This window comes from Vipera ursinii (genome assembly GCF_947247035.1).
Source record: "Vipera ursinii genome assembly, chromosome: 3".
Taxonomy (NCBI): Eukaryota; Metazoa; Chordata; class Lepidosauria; order Squamata; family Viperidae; genus Vipera; species Vipera ursinii.
Window position 1 is genome coordinate 190,155,990 of NC_139516.1, and position 13,959 is coordinate 190,169,948.

The 13,959-nt window shown below is 44.9% G+C and overlaps 1 protein-coding gene across 1 annotated transcript in view; it reads left to right on the plus strand.

Annotated features, from left to right (window-relative positions):
• Positions 1–13,959, plus strand: part of SPAG1 (sperm associated antigen 1) — a gene marked incomplete at its 5' end in the record, with an annotated part of 41,013 nt that continues 27,054 nt past the window's right edge. Inside the window, 6 exons of the mRNA XM_083360798.1 lie at positions 1–125; positions 680–839; positions 1,907–2,032; positions 2,651–2,715; positions 7,866–7,975; positions 12,884–12,989. Of these exons, the coding sequence (XP_083216924.1) occupies positions 1–125; positions 680–839; positions 1,907–2,032; positions 2,651–2,715; positions 7,866–7,975; positions 12,884–12,989 (692 nt within the window). The remainder of the gene's footprint in view (positions 126–679; positions 840–1,906; positions 2,033–2,650; positions 2,716–7,865; positions 7,976–12,883; positions 12,990–13,959) is intronic.

The window sequence follows — 13,959 nt, forward strand, 5'->3', positions numbered from 1 at the left end:
ATGTCATCCTGGTTGGGCCATGAAACGACGAAAAGATACCAAATTCCTATTGACCATCTGGACTACAAATTCATTGAAAAATGCACTGATGTTAAGTATTTAGAAAAGATTCTTAAGATATTAAGGTAAGCATTTAAATGATGTTTCTTTCCCCCCCCCCAGTAAAAATAGATTAATAAAATGAACTGATGATCCTTGTAATGAACACTTTGCATTTAAGAAGGCCATCATTTATTTTTGTAGTTTATATAAATATATATAAGGATGTAACAATTTGTAATTAAAATTGTATCTGCCGTTAAAATGATAGATTTTTAAAAAATTCTTGCCAAACTCATTCGTGGTAGTAAGAACATTTAGGTTTGTACAAGTCTTATTTTTATTTAGTATAGGTGGAAGCTTTAAATCTGATTGTTAAAAAAAAGTAAAGGAAAATGTACAAAACAAGAACTATAGCAAAAGTAATTGGCAATAATTATAATAAATCAAATAATAATTGACTCTAGATAGGTTTGTGTGTGTTAAGAGTGATGATGTTACAGAAATTCCCCAAATTGAGGGGTTTTATTCATGATTGGAAGGGAAGGATAAATATTTCATGCTGGTGTTGGTATTTATGCTTTAATTATTGGAATAGTATTGTGTTCAAATGGTTATCTAATATCCTGTTTATCTTAAGGTCGGGTGAAGAGGGGTTTTTCCCTCAGCTTAATTCATTTTGTGAAAATCGCATTGAGTCTTTGGCTCCAAATAGCAGAGTACTTCGAAAAGAAAAACATGTAGCCAATGCTTCTGATTTTACTACTGAAGAATGGAAAAAAATAAATGATGACTTGACGGTAATTCATTCTGTAATTTGAGAATTTTATTTTAGGATTTTATCTAGTCCCTTGTTCAATTCCCCACACACACACCTTGTTCTCCTCAAATGACCACCTTCAGGAGACTAAGTTCATCCATAGTGAATTACAAAACTTTTATTAATTCTTGGTCTTAAATCTTAAGATTATTGTTAAACAAAGCACTTTGTCTGAGATCCTGTTTCTTATGAGATCTAGGAATATATTGCTTGTCCTTTTATTAGCTCTCCAGCTGTATTACCTTGCAAATTCTATATTAGCCAGGGGGGTATTAGAATTGTAGTATAGAATATCATCTCTATATATGCGCACACACAAGCATAGTATTGAGTCGGTTTATGTTCTTATTTTCTCTCTTGATGAAACTGCAGTAAAAATATTAGAAAGTCATTTGTGCATCTGTAAAACATGTTACCTAGAGCAGGGGTCTCCAACATTTCTGGGTTGGCAGCCCGGTGGGAGAGGGAGGGGCAGGCACCTTACACACACATGCGCAAAGGTGAATGTGGCCATACGTGCACACAAACAGGTTGCAAGCATGAGCAGCATGCAAATGGGGCTACGATTATGTGTGCAAGACTGTCAGCGACACTGGCACCTGTGTGGGGCTTGTGGTGCCTCCACTACCAGGCTCACAGAGATGCTACCACCAGCACAAGGATCGCACTGCCACCCCAGCAAGAAACTCATGCAGCAGCCCACCTGCTGCTTGCAGTGCTGCTGCCACCCACACAAGGTTCATGGCAATGCTGCATCTGTGTGGCGTGCCACTGCCCACCTGCTTCTCACAGAGCTGCCACTGCCCGTATAAGGTTCATGGCAATGCCGCCACCCGCTGCCACCATCCACGCAACACTCGCAGCAATAGTGGCATAATGGGGGGTTAACATGTGCATATGTGCACTGCCCAGCTACTCACGCAGCCCTGTGGCCAAGAGGCCAAGGCCCGGTAGTGGGCCGCGGCCCATAGGTTGGAGACCTCTGACCTAGAGTTTTTAGGCTGCAGATCTTCAATATAGCAAATCAAAGTTATCTGTTTGTTTTAGAGCTGGATTACAGAAATGAAAGAAGATGAGTATAAAATGCAATATGCTACAACTGAAGTTGTCAAGGAAAACGTGGAAAATTTACCACCAATTCGTAGTTCAGAGAACCATCTTTCCTTAAGTCAGGTTATGCAATATCAATATGTGAACTTTATACTGTAAGGGGCGAAGGGGAGACAAAGGGCCATTCTTCATTAGAATATGTGATATACTTCTAATTTAAAAATTTTTAAAAGCTCTTACATTGCATGTCTAATTTAATACATGTATATTAAGTCGACTAGCATGCATGTGCTGGGGAACCTTTACCTTTACCTTTTATATTAAGTTGTATTGTTAAAACAAATTCATTGATTCCCCAGAATTGTATCTTGAAACAATTGTTGAACATATTTGCTTATTTATGTTAGATTTATATTCAACTTTTCCTTTATGAGCTCAAGGCAACATACATGGCACTGGATCCTTCCCATTTTTTTCCTTAACCACTAAGAGTTGATAAGTGATAACAACTAAGTTAAAGTTATTCGGTAAAATTTCAGAGGGAGAGTGAAGTTGAATCAGTATCTACCCAGTTTCAACCAATACACTAAACACTAAAGAAACTTAATTTGGATCAAGAATTACTGGCAGATGTAAGCTAGCATGACCATGTAGTAAGAGAGTTGAGCTCAACTTGAGTGAATGTGCTGAACAATAGTAAATATATATATATATATATTTAATAATGTCTGACTGTTACAGAATAAAACTGCAAAAACAAAGCAAAAGAAGAAAAATATACCAAGGGACTACAGAGAATGGGATAAGTATGTTGGATACCTTCTACTCATTACTTGGTATGGAGAGATGCTTTTAGTTATTTAATTTAATTTAATTTAATAATATTTATATACCGCCCTTCTCCCTGAGGACTCAGGGCGGTTCACAGGGCAGAATAAAATACTAAATACAAACATTAAAACAAGATTAAATAATTGCCCATATTAAAACAGTTGGAATAAAATTCTAAAACACCTAGTTAAAATTAAAGCACAAAATTAAAAAACCCCACCAATCCCCATCAGGCTAGGCCGGCTTGAACAAACAGAAACGTCTTGAGATCGCGACGAAAGGAGCGAAGATCGGGCGCCATCCGGAGCTCTACCGGTAGCTGGTTCCACAACTCCGGAGCGCCCACAGAGAAGGATCTCCCCCTGGGGGCCACCAATCGACATTCTCTGATCGGTGGCACCCTGAGGAGGCCCTCTCTGTGGGAACGCACAGGGCGCAGGGAGCTTAATGCCGGCAGCAGATGTTCCCTAAGGTACTCCGGCCCCATGCCATGAAGGGCTTTAAACACTGTTACCAGTACCTTGAATCTCACCCGGAAGACAACTGGCAACCAATGCAGCTCACGGAGCAGCGGTGTAACGTGGAAGTATCGGGAGACTCCCAACACAACTCTCGCGGCTGCATTCTGTACCAGTTGGAGCTTCCGGGTGGTCCTCAAGGGCAGCCCCATGTAGAGAGCGTTGCAGTAGTCCAGACGAGAGGACACGAGCGCATGAGTGACCGTGCATAAATCATCCCGGCTAAGATAGGGCCGCAACTGGCGCACCAGGTGAACCTGGGCGAAGGCCCCCCTAGTCACAGCTCCTATATGGTCTTCCAAAGTGAGCCGTGAATCTAGGAGGACTCCCAAGTTGCGAGCCCTATCTACGGGGGGTAATAATTCACCCCCCATAGCCAGAGGTGGAACATCCGAATAAACCCGGGATGAAGGTATGCAAAGCCACTCAGTCTTGTCGGGGTTGAGCTGGAGTCTGTTCCTCCCCATCCAGACCCAAACCGCCTCCAGGCACCGGGACATCACGTTGAGGGCATCACTGGGGTGGTTTGGGGTCGAAAGGAAAAGTTGGGTATCATCATCATACTGATGATACCCAACTCCAAAGCCACGAATGATCTCACCCAGCGGTTTCATGTAGATGTTGAACAGGAGAGGCGAGAGGACCGACCCCTGAGGAACTCCACAAATGAGAGACCTCGCGGTCGACCTCTGTCCTCCTGCCAACACCGACTGCGAACGTCCCTGGAGATAGGAGGAGAACCACTGTAAAACTGTGCCTCCCACTCCCAATCCCCTGAGACGCCGCAGCAAGATACCATGGTCGATGGTATCGAAAGCCGCCGAGAGGTCTAATAGGACTAGGACAGAGGAATATCCCCTGTCCCGAGCCCTCCAGAGATCATTCACCAGCGCGACCAATGCCGTCTCCGTGCTGTGCCTGGGCCTGAAACCCGATTGGTACGGGTCTAGATAATCCGCTTCATCCAGGACCAGAGGGAGCTGATGCGCCACCACACTCTCAACAACCTTCGCAAGAAAGCGAAGGTTGGAGACAGGACGAAAGTTGTTTAATACAGCTGGGTCCAAGGCAGGCTTCTTGAGGAGGGGCCTCACCACCGCCTCTTTCAAGACGGGGAAGCTACCCTCACTCAGAGAAGCCGATATAACTGCCTGGAACCAGCTGCGTGTCCTCTCCCGGGCTGCATAAACCAGCCAGGAAGGGCACGGGTCCAATAAACACGTGGTGGTGCTCAGCCTCCCCATGATCCTGTCCACTTCCTCCGGAGTCACAGAATCAAACTCCTCCCAGATGATATCGACAAGACCGCCAGTGTCCTGATCGTCAGACTCTGCCCAGTCAGAGTCCAGACCGGTCCGAATCCGAGCGATTTTGTCCGACAGATGTTGGTTAAACTCCTCGGCACGACCCTGCAAGGGATCCTCCCTCACCTCCTGATTTAGGAGGGAGCGAGTCACCCTAAACAGGGCGGCCGGGCGATTATCTGCGGACGCGATAAGGGTGGCGAAGTGGTTAGACCTCGCCTCCCTTATCGCAGCGAGATAAGACCTAATGTAGGCTCTTAGTCGCAATCGGTCGGATTCGGATCGGCTGGACCTCCAACCGCTCTCTAGGCCCCGTCTCCGACGCTTCATCTCCCGAAGCTCCGCAGAGAACCATGGAGCTCGACGGGATCTGCACCGGGTCAGGGGCCGCAAGGGTACAACTCGGTCAAGAGCCTCAGTGGCCGTCCTTTCCCAGGCTTCCACTAAGGCATCTGCCGAGCTGTGAGCAAGGGAGGCAGGTGGGGACCCCAGCGCTGCCTGGAACCTCTGGGGATCCATTAAGCGTCTGGGGCGGTACCATTTAATTGGTTCCAAACACCCACGGCGGGGGGTGGCAAAACGGAAGACCAGCCGCAGGAGATGATGATCGGTCCATGACAGGGGCATAATAATTGGAGAGCCCCCACCAAGATCATCTAACCACCGTCCAGATAAGAAAACTAGGTCAAGGGTGTGGCCTCCCTCATGAGTCGGTCCCGAAATTACTTGCATCAGGTCCATGGCCGTCATGGAAGCCATGAACTCCCGAGCCAACTCAGATGATCCTCCCAGCGATGGTAGATTGAAGTCCCCCAAAACTATAAGTTTCGGGAACTCAACCACCAGCCCAGAGAGGACATCGAGCAGCTCAGGCAGGGCTGCTGCTGCGTGACTAGGCGAAAGGTACACCAGCAGCAAGCCCAACTGCGCACCAGGGCCGCATCTCAAAAAGAGAGACTCACACCCGACTATCTGAGGAACAGTGGCCTCCCGCGGACACAAGGTCTCCCTCATAACAACAGCCACACCCCCACCCCTACCCTGAGCCCGAGGCCGGTGCAGCACCCGGAAACCTGGTGGGCAAAGGTCAACCAGAGGAATCCCGCCCTCTGGGCCCAACCAAGTCTCCGTGATGCAAGCCAGGTCCGCCTGCTCACCCTCGACCAGATCACGAACGAGAGGAGCCTTATTAGAGACGGACCTGGCGTTCAAATACACCAGCCGGAGCTCAGGGGGCTGCACACCCTCACTCCTGGGACCTTGGGGTAGAGCCAGAGGGTCGGAGTGCCCCACCGCTTGTAAGCAGCGGAGAGGCCTTCCCTGAGATCGATACGGCCCTCTGCTCCTCCATCTGCTGCCATTCCCTGATGTCGTGGGAATAGGTAGCCCCACGACCAGCCCTGGAGCCCCGGAGGTGACCGACCCCCGCTCCTCCCCCCTGTGATCTCCATCGGCCCTAGCCAGAACAGCGGTAGTTGGATAGCCCCCCTTATCCAAACAACCAAAAGAACCCTCCCGCCTCCCTAACCCCCTAAAAAATTTTGAAAGAAAAATAATCAGGGGCCTCTTATTAGGTCTACGTCGAAGGCCCCTACCCGTGCCCAGCCAACTCTCAGGGTCCCAATAAATGGGCCCTTCCTCGAGGTTATAATCGGCTGGCAAGGCGGGTCGCACCCAGGAGGGGGGAGCACCCCTGAGGGCGCACAAGTCCGTGGAAGAATATTTAAAAGAAGGCATAAATAGCAGTCCGGATCGCAGGCAGTCCATAGATGATAGTCCATGAGGAGGATCTATTCGGAAAGGGAGTCCCAGGCCTCCGTCCAGCCGCTGCCACTCAGCTGGATAAGCCCCCCGGGCAGGCCTACCACCGTCCTCTCACTACGGCCACAGAGCCAATTCTCGGGGGGGATGGAAGTCTGGAGCAACCCCACTGGGTATGGCCTGCCCCATAGAGCTCTCACCTCTAGGGGCAGCAGATGTAAATTCGGCCATCCTCTCACAATGGCCAATACCCAGAGTTCTCTGTCCTTTGGGGTATAAGGGGCAATGCGCAGTCGATTGTAAAAGCAAAAACAAGCCATCATAGTCAATTCTGATAACAGCCAAGTCCCCCGTTGTCTCGTCATTCCTAGAGGTTGTAACTGACCACCAGTCCATAGGCCCTCAGTTTGATAATTATTGGGGCCTTCCAGACTGTGGTCAACAAAGATTGGCTCCCCCGGGTCCATTAAATTCCCCGCCGATCTTCCAAAGTCCTTCGAAATGGCCCAAGTCCACAAGGCTCCACTGGGCTCCACCGGGATCAACCGGCTAGCCCAGGAACCTTCAGGGTCATCAGAAGCAGTGGGGGTGCCAACCCATCTGGGATATGCAGAACCAACCGGGGGGCCGGCAAACCGGCCATAACGCCATCGCTGAATCATCGAAGCCGCTGCCGCTGGGCCGCTATGGACACCGCCGCCGCCATCACCGTAGCCACCGTAGCCACCGGAACGCCACCAAGACCGCAAACAATCCGGGGAGAGCCACCGCCACCGCCGATGAAAAACGGGCCAAAAAGGCCCAGGGGGCAGCGGGACAAACGGTTCGGTAAAAGCAGGCCAGACCACAATAGTCGATGGTAAAGTGGCCCGAAAACGGCCCGGGAACAACGCCGCCGCCGCCGTTGCCATTAGGCTGATGCAGGCAAAAAGCAGGCAGAAAGCAGAGGCAGGCCGGTCGAAAAGAAAACAATAGAAAAGGCGGGCCAAGCAGCTCACAAACAGCTCCGTCGCCGCCGCCGCAGCACCACCGCCGCCAGCCGCCGGGAACTCCAAACGCCGCCGAAGAAGCCAAGACCGCCCGACATAGCCGGAAACTCCCAACGACCAGCTGAGCAGCTGAGCAGATAGCAAACCGGCAGCCCAGCGAAACGCCGGTCAAGCTGGTAAAAAACCTAGACAATTGCAAAATTCATCGCTGCCACCCTTCCCCCAACCCAGGGCATAAAGGAAAAAGCCCTGAGGGGCTCCTGAGACGCCTATCTTCTCGGACCTGCAGAGCTCAACCTCACACGGCCGCCCGCACGTCCGCCATCTTAGAGTTTCAGTTATGGGTATAACCGTAGACAAAATGTCATCTTTAAGGCCCAGATTCAGTCTCTGATGTTGCTAGTAAAGACGGCTGCCTAGGATTGTGAGGGAACATTGCTTTAATTAGTTGGCAACATGGGCTTGTGATAGATCACTGGCTTTCAAATAAAGGATGTTGTTTTGCCCTTGATTACTGTAATCCAAACATATACTAAATCATTTTGAATTTAAGGTTTGATGTAGAAAAAGAATGTTCCAAAATTGAGGACCAGGAAGACAACTACTCTAAAACCAGCATTAACAATAACATAAAATTACCAAAAGCAGAGATAGACACAACAGGTAAGTAATTTCTAAGAAATATATAGTTTGATGTTAAAGTGTATGAGGTCAAATACCGTAAGAGCAGTACTTGTTTGAGAAATAATCAATGCCCTAAAACCTATGGTATTTTTGGAAACTTTGGATAATGATATTGTATATCCAGGGCTTTTTTTCTCATAGAACGCTCAGAATGGCGTTCCGGAACCTTTTTTTTTTTTTGCAAAAACAAACAAAACCCAGCTCCCTTATTGATTTTCCTAAGCCTATTGCAGGGCTAGCAATCTTGGCTCTTTTTTATGACTTGTGGACTTCAACTCCCAGAAATCCTGAGCCAGCCATGCTGAGGGGAAAGGGAGAGTTTTCCAAGCTGAGCCATGCTGGCTCAGGAATTCTGGGAGTTGAAGTCCTTGAGTCATAAAAGAGCCTGTACTAGAGGAGGACATTAAATTTATTTACAGGATTACTTCTTTAGGAACTAAACTTTTAGAATCTAAAACAGCTAATTCAGAAAAGCCAACAGGAAAGAACCTCACATTTTTCATCTGCTTCTGTCTTTTGGAAGGTAAAATTAGATAACAAAATAATCTATTTCTTATGTTAACATCTCTGCAATGAAATCAAAGGTAACAGGAAAGAAATGAGAAACTTTTTTCTCAATGTAATATGTCTAATTTAGCTGATTCTAGAAAAAAAAATAGTATCTTTTGTACACTCTTGAAAACTATTTTGAATCTAAACAATTCTTAAGAATGAAATATTCTTAATTTGGACTTTACTTTTACTGTTTGGACTGTTGTGTGTTTTGAAAAATAGATTATTTAGAATCTAATTATGTTGCACTTCAGTCTTTGAATAATTAACCTAGTATATACATAACAATATATGATGTTTTCCCTGGTGAGCTTAACATCAATAACAACATTTATTAAAAAGGCTAAAATAATTTCTCGGGGTATTATCTGTATAGTAAAATTTTGGACAAGCAGTGATCATGTTACATATGTGCATAATCATAGTCAGTAGCATATGCCTTTTTAAAAATATCAAACATGCAAAGAAACAAAAATAAGTCCAAAATATCTGTATTACATCCAGAAATGCCAACTTTACAACCAATATTTCTCATCCATAAGTATCGCACCCTAAGGATACCTGCATACATGCAAATGTTTCTCTGGGATCAGTAATGCAACAGGGATTGCTTTTTCCTTCCAATAACATATACCTAAAACCAGTTTATTGCATTTGGCAATTGTACTAAAAAAATCTCATTCATTTAATTTGAAAACAAGTGAAAAATTGATTTAAATTATTTTATTAAAACAAATTAATGGCAATTCTTTTATAAAAAGTTGCCTCAAAGAAAATGAGTTTGACATGCCTCCTGTAGATAGTTGAATGCTCCAAAATAAATTCTAGACCAGGCCTGTACATGCAGCTTACCAAGCACCCTTGGACAGAGCACAGACTTTTTAAAAAATAAAAATAAAATCGCCACCACTGCCCTGAAAGTCATGTTGCCTAGTGCCTCCATGGCTTACCATGACCACAAGCTCCAACACTGTAGATACTCCTCTAGTCACCAAATCATTGATTAGCCCACCAGCATTCCTTTTCAGACCACAAAGATTTTTAATTTATCAGTGTGGGCCTTTCCTTTCTACAAGATTAATAATAATAATAATAATAATAATAATAATAATAATAATAATAATAATAATAATAATAATAATAATAATAAAGTTGGAAGGGACCTTGGAGGTCATCTAGTCCAACACCCTGCTCAGGCAGGAAACCCTATACCATTTCAGACAAATGGCTATCCAGTCTCTTCTTAACAACTTCCAGTGTTGGAGCATTCACAGCTTCTGGAGGCAGGTTGTTCCACTAGTTAATTGTTCTAACTGTCAGGAAATTTCTCCTTAGGTTGCTTCTCTCCTTGACTAGTTTCCATCCGTTGCTTCTTGTCCTGCTTTCAGGTGCTTTGGAGAATAGCTTGACTCCCTCTTCTTTGTGGCAGCCCCTGAGATATTGGAATACTGCTATCATGTCACCCCTCACCCTTCTCTTCATTAAACTACACATACCCAATTCCAGCAACCGTTCCCTATATGTTTTAGCCTCCAGTCCCCCAATCATCTTTGTTGCTCTTCTCTGTACTCTTTCCAGAGTCTCGACATCTTTTTTACATAGTGGTGACCAAAACTGGATGCAATATTCCAGGTGTGGCCTTACCAAGGCATTGTAAAGTGGCATTAGTACTTCACGTGATCCCTCTGTTAATGCAGCCTAGCACTGTGTTGGCTTTTTTGGCAGCTGCAGCACACTGCTGGCTCATATTGAAGTGATTGTCCACTAGGACTCCGAGATCTCTCTCACAGTTGCTACTATTGAGCAAAGTACCACTATACCTGTGCATTTGATTTTTCCTGCCTAAATGTAGAACCTTACTTTTTTCACAATTGAATTTCATTTTGTTAGATAGTGCCCAGTGTTCGAGTCTTCTGGAGTATTGGCTATTCCTGCCAGCTTGGTGTTGTCTGCAAATTTGATGAGTTCCCCATCTATCCCCTCATCCAAATTGTTGATGAAGATGTTGAAGAGCTGCACAGACCTCTTCTAGATTTTCCTCTTGCCTTTCCAAGTTAACTCCTTGGTCTGTCATTGAGCAAGAATTGACTTTGTAGGGAAGCATATTATCATTTGATGTATATTTAACATATGTTCTACTTTTATTTACCCATTATATAATATTTGTATGCAGTCCACATGGCGAGGTTTGGGGAAACTTACAAGAGAAAAAAAATATTTTTAAAATCATAAGATTAAAACATCACATGGCCCGCACCGCCTCCGCTGCCCGCATTGCACAGCCCCGCCATATAGAGTGGGCTTTGCTGCTCCCACAGCACCAGCCGCGCCAGTTCTGGCCCCAGGGAGGGGAGCCCGCCGCCAACACCCTTCGCACCTGTGACTGCAGCAGCACCGCCCCCCCCACCTCCTGTGCCCACCAAGATGAGAGTTCTGGCACCTTTTTTTAGAAAAAAAGCACTGTGTATATCTTAATGGCATCTATACATATCAGATGTTTACATTCCCATTCTCAAAAATAGGTTCCTGCCACTTTCTTATGCTTTGCCTCTGAAGATATAATAATTTAATAATTTGATTTCTATACCGCCCTTCTCCCGAAGGACTCAGGGCGGTGAACAGGGCAATACACAATAAAAATCAAATTCAAAAATTAAAAAACCATTAAAAAACCATTAAACATCATGCCCATAAAATCAATACATATTAAGTTAAAAACTAATTTTAAAAACCCAACCCCATCCCGTCAGACCAGGCCAGCTTGTTAGAAAAAGAATGTTTTAAGATCGCGCCGGAAGGAGCGAAGGTCGGGGGCCGTCCAGAACTCAACTGGTAAGCGGTTCCAGAGGTCTGGCGCGCCCACAGAGAACGCTCTCCCCCTGGGGGTCACCAATCGGCATTCTTTGATCGGCGGCACCCTGAGGAGGCCCTCTCTGTGGGAGCGCACTGGACGGAGGGGAGTTGACGCCGGTCGCAGGTGTTGCCGTAGGTAATCCGGACCCATGCCATGAAGGGCTTTGTACGTCATAACTAACACCTTGAACCTCACCCGGAGAGCAACCGGTAGCCAATGCAGCTCGCGGAGCAGAGGTGTAACATGGGAGTATCGGGAAACTACCAAGACGACTCGCGCGGCTGCATTCTGCACCAGCTGGAGTCTCCGGGTGGACCTCAAGGGCAGCCCCATGTAGAGAGCATTACAGTAGTCTAGACGAGAGGTCACGAGCGCATGAGTGACTGTGCGCAAGGCATCCCGGTCTAGATAGGGCCGCAACTGGCGCACCAGGCGAACCTGGGCAAAGGCCCCCCTAGTCACAGCTCCAATATGCTCTTCCAAAGAGAGCTGTGAGTCTAGAAGGACCCCCAAGTTGCGGGCCCTATCTACGGGGGGTAATAGCTCACCCCCCATGGCCAATGATGGAATAATCGGAATTTCCCGGGATGCCGGCACGAACAGCCACTCAGTCTTGTCAGGGTTGAGTTGAAGCCTGTTCCTCCCCATCCAGACCCGGACCGCCTCCAGGCAACGGGACATCACGTCGAGGGCATCACTGGGGTGGTTTGGGGTCGAAATAAAAAGCTGGGTATCATCAGCATATTGGTGATACCCAACTCCAAAACCACGAATGATCTCACCCAGCGGCTTCATATAGATGTTGAACAGGAGAGGCGAGAGAACCGATCCCTGAGGAACTCCACAAATGAGAGGTCTCAGGGTCGATCTCTGCCCCCCTGCTAACACCGACTGCGAACGTCCCATATATAGCCTTGATCTCAGTAAAACAAATAAACAAAAAGAAAATATTTTCTGTGATTCCATATATTTACTACTGAAGTAATTAAACTACGTAGTAGTAGAAGCCAGGTACTTTGAAAATGAAATTTTAAAAATTATTTCTAACCTTACCATGTTGCAAATTACTAGATAAAAAAATAAAAGGTTTGAAAGAAGAGCATCAGCTCTTCTCATTTCAGTCCTGACAGAGTTCACTGGCTCAAAACGTCTTAAATACCGAATAAGCTCATAGGCTTCTAATTTGCAGTTCATTGGTTGACACTGTTCTCTAATGTCTCAGGCACAAGTACGTTCCACCTTTGCTACGTGAGAGCCTTTTAACTGGAGATTCTGAGAATTAAACCTATGACTCCCTCCAATGCAAAATCTATATCAAAATCTATATAAAATCTGTAGGATTATTGAAATGCAGGATTACTGCTTGCCAGATCAGTGCACTTTTTATAAGATACCTTCAGCTATGAAAGTTAAAATATTTTTATATAAGTGTTTTTGCCTGCAAATGTTATTCCTCTCATTTATAATAAGAATTATTCTAGGGATGACTACAAAAGAAAAGACATTTGCTGCTCATCGTGAAAAAGAAAAAGGTAATGAAGCATTTGCCATAGGTGACTATAAAGAAGCAATTGCCTACTACAGTCGGTAAGTTACTGCTCTTTGAATTTCCTTTCTGATGTATTAAAATAGTTTTACTTTGTCTTTGAACAAAGTAGGAACCTTAATTTGCTTTAAAAATAACTAGTTTCACAGATGGGAGTTCTTATGTTCCATAAAGAGTATCTATCAAATTAATATTCTGAAACTGTAAAAGTTTTAGGACTGAGAAAAGGCTACAGGCTTTACTAACAGACATCACAATATATAGAATCACTGTAAAGATTAAGGGGAGATTTGAGAATTTTCAGTAAAGAGCAGTATTTTTTTTTCCTAAGTGCCAAGTGCAAAAATAGGCAGCAAGAGCTTTCCCCTCCAATCTGAAGTTGGACACAACAGTGGGAAATTTCTGCAATATCTTGTATGATGAAGCTTAGTCAAATGCCAATAAATGATCTCTGCTCCTTCCCAATTCAGTGTTGGAGATGTCACTATCACTAAATAAATTAAAGATAAGAGATGAAATGGAATCAAACTAGGTCTGTTTTACACCTTCCTGAATGTTTATTTTGACAAAGCTAGTCAGTAGAACAGCACTCTGATGTGCTTTTCTGAATTTAGTCTTTGTTTTATGGTAAGATATTACATTAATGTTTATATTATGACAGAAATTCCATTGAAAGTTGAATTTATTCAGGCTCCTATATCAAGAAATACAGGAATGCTGATTTCGCTATAAAAAGTCATTTCTATCTTCAGACTTTTATGTGCCCTTTTCAATTTGCTTTTTCCTATTAATTGTTTCACCAGAGTTGATTGCATCCACTCTGATTGTGTTGTTAATTTCTTTCCTACTAAATCTTGCCCTTGAATTGCTATGCGTAGCAATATGCCTAAACTTTTCTTTTGCATTTCTAAACTATATTGGAATGCAATAACAGTTCCTTTCAACTCGTTCTGATTCTTCTTTCTGTAGTAATTCAAGTAAGGATTTGTAAACTCTAAATAATGTTGCTTA